Source organism: Nerophis ophidion, unplaced genomic scaffold (genome assembly GCF_033978795.1).
Source record: "Nerophis ophidion isolate RoL-2023_Sa unplaced genomic scaffold, RoL_Noph_v1.0 HiC_scaffold_140, whole genome shotgun sequence".
Lineage (NCBI taxonomy): Eukaryota > Metazoa > Chordata > Actinopteri > Syngnathiformes > Syngnathidae > Nerophis > Nerophis ophidion.
The window spans coordinates 145,001-154,800 of NW_026907062.1; the positions used below are offsets into that span (position 1 = coordinate 145,001).

General features: G+C 34.7%; 1 protein-coding gene across 1 annotated transcript in view; it reads left to right on the forward strand.

The window, feature by feature from the left end:
• The window catches only part of LOC133547627 (gastrula zinc finger protein XlCGF8.2DB-like), a 13,544-nt gene extending 7,089 nt beyond the window's left edge, over nt 1-6,455 (forward strand). The window contains exons 3-4 of the mRNA XM_061893236.1: nt 3,489-3,995; nt 4,078-6,455. Coding sequence (XP_061749220.1) covers nt 3,629-3,995; nt 4,078-4,760 — 1,050 coding nt within the window. The 5' untranslated portion in view covers nt 3,489-3,628 and the 3' untranslated portion in view covers nt 4,761-6,455. The remainder of the gene's footprint in view (nt 1-3,488; nt 3,996-4,077) is intronic.
• The last annotated feature ends 3,345 nt before the right edge of the window (nt 6,456-9,800 follow it).

Sequence of the window (9,800 nt, forward strand, 5' to 3'; positions counted from 1 at the left end):
GGGCTGCACAAACCACCACGACATCCTCGGTAGGCCCACATAAGGGCAAGGAAAACTCACACCCAGTGGGACATCGGTGACAATAATGATCCAGTGGGACGTCTGTGACAATAATGACTATGAGAACCTTAGAGAGGAGGAAAGCAATGGATGTCGAGTGGGTCTAACATGATACTGTGAAAGTTCAATCCACAATGGATCCAACACAGTCGCGAGAGTCCAGTCCAAAGCGGATCCAACACAGCAGCGAGAGTCCCGTTCACAGCGGAGCCAGCAGGAAACCATCCTAAGCGGAGGCGGATCAGCAGCGCAGAGATGTCCCCAGCCGATACACAGGCAAGCAGTACAGGCAAGCAGTATATGGCCACCGGATCGGACTGGACCCCCTCCACAGGGGAGAGTGGGACATAGAAGAAAAAGAAAAGAAACAGCAGATCAACTGGTCTAAAAAGGGAGTCTATTTAAAGGCTAGAGTATACAAATGAGTTTTAAGGTGAGACTTAAATGCTTCTACTGAGGTGGCATCTCGAACTGTTACCGGGAGGGCATTCCAGAGTACTGGAGCCCGAACGGAAAACGCTCTATAGCCCGCAGACTTTTTTTGGGCTTTGGGAATCACTAACAAGCCGGAGTCCTTTGAACGCAGATTTCTTGCCGGGACATATGGTACAATACAATCGGCAAGATAGGATGGAGCTAGACCGTGTAGTATTTTATACGTGAGTAGTAAAACCTTAAAGTCACATCTTAAGTGCACAGGAAGCCAGTGCAGGTGAGCCAGTACAGGTGTAATGTGATCAAACTTTCTTGTTCTTGTCAAAAGTCTAGCAGCCGCATTTTGTACCAACTGTAATCTTTTAATGCTAGACATGGGGAGACCCGAAAATAATACGTTACAGTAGTCGAGGCGAGACGTAATAAACGCATGGATAATGATCTCAGCGTCTTTAGTGGACAGAATGGAGCGAATTTTAGCGATATTACGGAGATGAAAGAAGGCCGTTTTAGTAACGCTTTTAATGTGTGCCTCAAAGGAGAGAGTTGGGTCGAAGATAATACCCAGATTCTTTACCGTGTCGCCTTGTTTAATTGTTTGGTTGTCAAATGTTAGAGTTGTATTATTAAATAGAGTTCGGTGTCTAGCAGGACCGATAATCAGCATTTCCGTTTTTTTGGCGTTGAGTTGCAAAAAGTTAGCGGACATCCATTGTTTAATTTCATTAAGACACGCCTCCAGCTGACTACAATCCGGCGTGTTGGTCAGCTTTAGGGGCATGTAGAGTTGGGTGTCATCAGCATAACAGTGAAAGCTAACACCGTATTTGCGTATGATGTCACCTAGCGGCAGCATGTAGATGCTGAAGAGTGCAGGGCCAAGGACCGAACCCTGGGGAACTCCACACGTTACCTTAACGTAGTCCGAGGTCACATTGTTATGGGAGACACACTGCATCCTATCAGTAAGATAAGAGTTAAACCAAGACAGGGCTAAGTCTGACATACCAATTCGTGTTTTGATACGTTCTAATAAAATATTATGATCGACGGTATCGAAAGCAGCGCTAAGATCGAGGAGCAGCAACATAGATGACGCATCAGAATCCATCGTTAGCAATAGATCATTAGTCATTTTTGCGAGGGCTGTCTCCGTGGAGTGATTTGCCCTGAAACCGGATTGAAAGGTTTCACATAGATTGTTAGACGCTAAGTGTTCATTTAACTGCTCCGCAACAATTTTTTCGAGGATTTTTGAAATAAAGGGAAGGTGAGACACCGGTCGGTAGTTTACCATGAGGTCAGGATCGAGGTTATGAGATGCCATGCAAGTGTAAGCCACTGTGACACTATTGTTCTTTTTTTTTTTTTTTATAAATGTCTAATGATAATGTCAATGAGGGATTTTTAATCACTGCTATGCTGAAATTATAACTAATAATGATACTGTTGTTGATGATATACATTTTGGTTTCACTACTTTTAGTTTGTTCTGTGTGGTGTTTGTGTCTCCTCTCAATTGCTCTGTTTATTGCAGTTCTGAGTGTTGCTGGGTCAGGTTTGGTTTTGGAATTGGATTGCATTGTTTTATGGTATTGCTGTGTATTGTTTTGTTGGATTGATTAGTTTTTATTTATTTAAAAAAAAAAAGTGAGAATCGATTCTGAATCGCACAACGTGAGAATCGCGACCCAACTTCGAATTGATTTGTTCCCACACCACTAAAAATATATATATATATATATATATATATATATATATATATATACACACACACCATATTTTCCGGACTATAAGTCACAGTTTTTTTCATAGTTTGGCCGAGGGTGCGATTTACACTCAGAAGCGACTTATGTGTGAAATTATTAACACATTACTGTAAAATATCAAATAATATTATTTATCTCATTCACGTAAGAGACTAGACGTATAATATTTCATGGGATTTATGGATTAGGAGTGACAGATAGTTTGGTAAAGGTATAGCATGTTCTATATGTTCTAGTTATTTGAATGACTCTTAGCATAATATGTTAGGTTAACATAGCAGGCACCTTCTCAGTTGGTTATTTATGCCTCATATAACGTACACTTATTCAACCTGTTGTTCACTATTCTTTATTTATTTTAAATTGCCTATCTAATGTCTATTCCTGGTGTTGGGTTTTATCAAATAAATGTCCCCAAAAAATGCGACTTATTCTCCAGTGCGACCTAGATGTTTTTTTCCTTCTTTATTATGCATTTTCGGCAGGTGCGACTTATACTCCGGAGCGACGTATACTCTGAAAAATACGGTATACACTTTTTCGAAATCATTTTGGCATAAGCAGGATCATTTCGATTTCTTACATTCACTTGTTATTTCATATGTTGATCAGAAGGGGAGCACTTTTAAAACCGACACACATTCAATTTGAAAAATTCTTCCTTTTTGGGACCACCCTAATTTTGATAGATTTCACCACCGGGGGTGCAAATGAGACATTCTCTATTAGATACAACGGTTTTCCGTAATGGCACCATGATTTATGTCCTAACTTGTTCACACCTCCTCATATGGAAGGTACTTGGTGTCTCAAGAAGGGTAGAAATACAAGAACAAATACATGAATGCACACAGTGGAGTGTTTTGTAAGGTGTCCCCAGCTCAATGACAGATAGTTAACAGCAATTGACCCTCACTGGGTCCATGTGCACACTCTCAGTTACATTAACACTGACATTATACATGTGGGCCAATAGATAGAAATGCTGTTAAATGTAGCTTTGATGTGGCAAGCTACTTTTGCAGTGTAGCGTGTAGTGTAGCTTGCTACAATTCTCCAAGGATAGCTTTGCTACATTTAATGGAGAGTAACTTGTAGCTTAGCTTACTACGTTTTCCAGGTCGCTTGCCCATCACTGTCTATTTGGCCTAGCTCACATTTGAATAGTTTGAATACTGCAAACTTCTATACAGTAACACCTCATTTGTGTTGTATGTTCTGCAGACGTCCAGCAGGTGTCAGCAGAGAGTCATGAAGAGATTCCCTCCAAGCAGCAGGAGTGGAGCTCCAGTGTGGGACAGAAGGAGCGACAGGCCCCCTCCCACATTAAAGAAGAAGAGGAGGAACTGTGGAAGCAGCTTCAAATGTTGGTGGAGGATAATGATGAAGACGAGGCTCAGTCCTTACAGCTTCATCACAGTCAAAGTGAGGAGAACAGAGGGGCGGAGCTTGTAAGTCAACACATCACAGAAGCTGATGGAGAGCATTGTGAAGATATAAAGTCAGAACCAGACAGCATCTTTGCTCCACTGTCAGACATGGACCACATGATGTCACACTCTTCTGATCACAGTGACCACATCCAAAAACCTTTGGAGAGTAAAAACGACTCTAAAGGTGATACGAGACATCACACTAACAACAAACACTTTGACTGCTCTGAATGTGGGAAATCATTTAGACACAAGAGTAATTTTACAGTACACATGAGAATACATACTGGAGAGAAACCTTTTACTTGCTCTGTTTGTAAGAAGAGTTTCTCCACAAAGCGTAACATGACCACACACGAGAACACATACTGGAGAGAAACCTTTTACTTGCTCTGTTTGTAAGAAGAGTTTCTCCACAAAGCAACACATGACGATACACGTGGGAAAACACACTGGAGAGAAACCTTTTACTTGTTTTGTTTGTAAGAAGAGTTTCTCCACAAAGCGTAACATGACCACACACATGAGAACACATACTGGAGAGAAACCTTTTACTTGCTCTGTTTGTAAGAAGAGTTTCTCCAGAAAGCTTGACATGACCACACACATGAGAACACACACTGGAGAGAAACCTTTTATTTGCTCTGTTTGTAAGAAGAGTTTCTCCATGAAGCTTGCCATGACCATACACATGAGAAGACATACTGGGGAGAAACCTTTTATTTGCTCTGTTTGTAACAGGAGTTTCTCCAGAAAGTTTGACATGACCACACACATGAGAATACATACGGGAGAGAAACCTTTTACTTGCACTGTTTGTAAGAAGAGTTTCACTATAAAGACTGTCATGACCAGACACATGAGAATACATACTAGAGAGAAACCTTTTACTTGCTCTATTTGTAAAAAGAGTTTCTCCAGAAAGCCTAACATGTCCACGCACATGAGAACACATACCGGAGAGAAACCTTTTACTTGCTCTGTATGTAAGAAGACTTTCTCCAGAAAACAAAACTTGACAGCACACATGAGAACACACACTGGAGAGAAACCGTTCAGATGAACTGTGTGTGATAAGATGTTCCGGGTTAAGTATAAAGTCAGTAAACACAAGTGTGTAACAGTCACGGAAGCTGCAGGAATTTAAAAACACTTAAACAGTGATTGTGCAAAATTTACTTTATGGACACAGCATGGTTAATATGAATGTATATTTGATGTTGTATGTAATGCTTCTCATCTTCTACTGTTATATGTTGTCCTGGAATTACTTTTTAAAGGCCTACTGTAATGAGATTTTCTTATTTAAACGGGGATAGCAGGTCCATTTTATGTGTCATACTTTATCATTTCGCGATACGGCCATATTTTTGCTGAAAGGATTTAGTAGAGAACATCGACGACAAAGTTCGCAACTTTTGGTCGCTAATAAAAAAGCCTCGTCTGTACCGGAAGAAGCAGACGATGTGCGCGTGACGTCACAGGTTGTGGACTCCCTCAAATCCTCACATTGTTCACAATCATGGCCACCAGTAGCGAGAGCGATTCAGACCGAGAAAGCGATGATTTCCCCATTAATTTGAGCGAGGATGAAAGATTCGTGGATGAGGAAAGTGAGAGTGAAGGACTAGATAAAATGAACAAAATAAAGACTATTCAGTGAGAGCGATTTAGATGTTATTAGACACATTTACTAGTATCATTCTGGGAAAACCCTTATCTGCTCATTGTGTTACTAGTGTTTTAACGAGATAATATGGTCATACCTGTACAACTTGAAGGTCGGCCCCGCACCTTTCTTCAGCACCAGTTGACGGGTGGTGGCGATGCCCATCTCTGCCATTCGCAAGGGACCCTCTTCGAAACACGATCTTTCGAAATGATCGCTGCATAATACACTGTACTTTGTGTGTGTGGTCTAATCCAACCGTGTTCGCTTGACATCTGTGTTCCATAGTAAAGCTTCACCGTCATCTTTCGGAAATGTAAACAAGAAAACACCGGCTGTGTTTGTGTTGCTAAAGGCGGCTGGAATACACCGCTTCCCACCTACAGCTTTCTTCTTTGACGTCTCCACTATTCATTGAACAAATTGCAAAAGATTCAGTAACACAGATGTCCAGAATACTGTGGAATTATGCGATGAAAGCAGACGACTTATAGCTAGAATCGGTGCTGGAACAAAATGTCCTTTACAATGCGTGACGTCACGCGCACGCACATCATACCGCGACGTTCCAGCAGGATGGTTCGGCGCAAATTTAAAATTGCAATTTAGTAAACTAAAAAGGCCGTATTGGCATGTGTTGCAATGTTTATATTTCCATCCATCCATCCATTTTCTACCGCTTATTCCCTTTTGAGGTCGCGGGGGGCGCTGGCGCCTATCTCAGCTACAGTCGGGCGGAAGGCGGGGTACACCCTGGACAAGTCGCCACCTCATCACAGGGCCAACACAGATAGACAGACAACATTCACACTCACATTCACACATCATTGATATATAAACTATCAGACTGCGTGGTCGCTAGTAGTGGCTTTCAGTAGGCCTTTAAGTTGTGTGCATTTATTGAATATCATATATGTAGTTACTATTTTTTTTTCTTCTCATCTTTGAAGAGAGGATAAGTTATTATTTCCATTAGGGGTGTTGTTGTTTCTTATAAATCCACACATTTTTTTTATTTGATTTTATTGATATTATTATTCAATTAAAAGTAAGGATGAACAAAATTGCTATTAAAATGTGGATTAGCAGCATTGTTTGTTTGATTAATTAATACTTTTATTAGTAGATTGCAGAGTACAGTACATATTCCGAACAATTGACCACTAAAGGGTAACACCTCAATAAGTTTTTCAACTTGTTTAAATCATGGTCCACGTTAATCAATTCATGGTACATAGTGAGTTCAGATAGCATAAGAACAAGTATATACAACAGAAGAACATTTGATTATTTACATTAGGTTATTTATAATTCGGGGAAACCAAAATAGCAAAATGACATCTGTGAGTGAGTAACACAGCAGTTTTTTAACATGTACTTAATTATTTCAGTCATTATTAACATACTAAGATGAAGAATATCTTATTTTCAATAAGTTTGAAAGTGTTTCTCATAATACTTCTTCTTTGTACTTTGTAAGCACTATTAATTTAAACGTCCTCTTAAACTGGCTGATATCAGTACAATCTTTAACTTCTTTACTTAATCCATTCCATCATTTAATTCCACATACTGATATGCTAAAAGTTTTAAGTGTTGTACGTGCATACAAACGTTTTAAGTTAGATTTTCCTCAAAGGTTATATTTCTCCTCTTTAGTTGAGAAGAATTGTTGTACATTCCTTGGTAGCTGTTACGCCGGTTCGGCATCGTGGTACCGGGTTCGATTCCCTCGAGGATGCATCAAGTGAACACAGCAAAGATAAGATATACACAATTTATTTGAATAACAAAAAAGAGCTATATACCAAAAATGCTGGAGCTAGTAGAATAAAACAAATAAAGGACGCTAGCATAGAAGCTAGGATATACAACAATGTATTTAATATTTATACACTAAACATGTATTTAATATTAATACACTAATCATGTATTTAATATTCATACACTAAATATGTATTTAATATTCATACACTTAACATGTATTTAATATTCATACATGAAACATGTATTTAATATTAATACACTAATCATGTATTTAATATTCATACACTAAATATGTATTTAATATTCATACACTAAACATGTATTTAATATTCATACATGAAACATGTATTTAATATTCATACACTAAACATGTATTTATTATTTATACACTAAACATGTATTTAATATTTATACACTAAATATGTATTTAATATTCATACACTAAACATGTATTTAATATTTATACACTAAAAATGTATTTAATATTCATACACTTAACATGTATTTAATATTTATACACTAAACATGTATTTAATATTCATACATGAAACATGTATTTAATATTCATACACTAAACATGTATTTATTATTTATACACTAAACATGTATTTAATATTTATACACTAAATATGTATTTAATATTCATAAACTAAACATGTATTTAATATCTATACACTAAACATGGATTTAATATTAATACACTAAACATGTATTTAATATTCATACACTAAACGTGTATTTAATATTCATACAAAAACATGTATTTAAGTTCAATAAACTAAACATATATTTAATATTAATACACTAAAATGTATTTAATATTTATACACTAAACATTGATTTAATATTAATACACTAAACATGTATTTAATATTTATACACTAAACATGTATTTGATATTTATACACTAAACATGTATTTAATATTCATACAGTAAACATGTATTTATTATCCTCTAAATAAGGCACACTTGGAAATAATGAATTTCTTTATGTGTGCAGTTGCGGCAGAAGTCCACAGGAGGGCGCATGTTCCCTCTTAATAAGTCCGGTCCTCTCCGTCTCTCTCTCTCTCTTTTTCCTTTTTTGTTGTTTCTTTTATTTTTTTTTACATAAGTTTGGTTTCTCATACACTTATATTTATACACTAAACATGTATTTAATATTAATACACTAAACATTTATTTAATATTAATACACTAAACATGTATTTAATATTTATACACTAAATATGTATTTAATATTCATAAACTAAACATGTATTTAATATCTATACACTAAACATGGATTTAATATTAATACACTAAACATGTATTTAATATTCATACACTAAACGTGTATTTAATATTCATACAAAAACATGTATTTAAGTTCAATAAACTAAACATATATTTAATATTAATACACTAAAATGTATTTAATATTTATACACTAAACATTGATTTAATATTAATACACTAAACATGTATTTAATATTTATACACTAAACATGTATTTAATATTTATACACTAAACATGTATTTAATATTCATACAGTAAACATGTATTTATTATCCTCTAAATAAGGCACACTTGGAAATAATGAATTTCTTTATGTGTGCAGTTGCGGCAGAAGTCCACAGGTGGGCGCACGTTCCCTCTTAATAAGTCCGGTCCTCTCCGTCTCTCTCTCTCTCTTTTTCCTTTTTTGTTGTTTCTTTTATTTTTTTTTACATAAGTTTGGTTTCTCATACACTTATATTTATACACTAACCATGTATTTAATATTAATACACTAAACATTTATTTAATATTAATACACTAAACATGTATTTAATATTTATACACTAAACATGTATTTAATATTAATACAAAAACATGTATTTAATTTTAATAAACTAAACATATATTTAATATTAATACAATAAATATGTATTTAATATTAACACACTAAACATGTATTTAATATTCATACACTAAACATGTAGTTATTATTCATACACTAAACGTGTATTTAATATGTATACACTAAACATGTATTTAATATTAATACAAAAACATTTATTTAATTTTAATAAACTAAACATATATTTAATATTAATACACTAAACATGTATTTAATATTCATACACTAAACATGTATTTAATATTATTACACTAAACATATATTTAATATTAATACACTAAACATGTATTTAATATTCATAAACTAAACATGTATTTAATATTAATACACTAAACATGTATTTAATATTCATACACTAAACATGTATTTAATATTCATACACTAAACATGTAGTTATTATTCATACACTAAACGTGTATTTAATATTAATACACAAAACGTGTATTTAATATTTATACACTAAACATGTATTCAATATTTATACACTAAACATGTATTTAATATTCATACACCAAACATGTAGTTATTATTCATACACTAAACGTGTATTTAATATTAATACACAAAACATGTATTTAATATTTATACACTAAACATGTATTTAATATTAATACAAAAACATTTATTTAATTTTAATAAACTAAACATATATTTAATATTAATACACTAAACATGTATTTAATATTTATACACTAAACATGTATTTAATATTAATACACTAAACATATATTTAATATTAATACACTAAACATGTATTTAATATTCATAAACTAAACATGTATT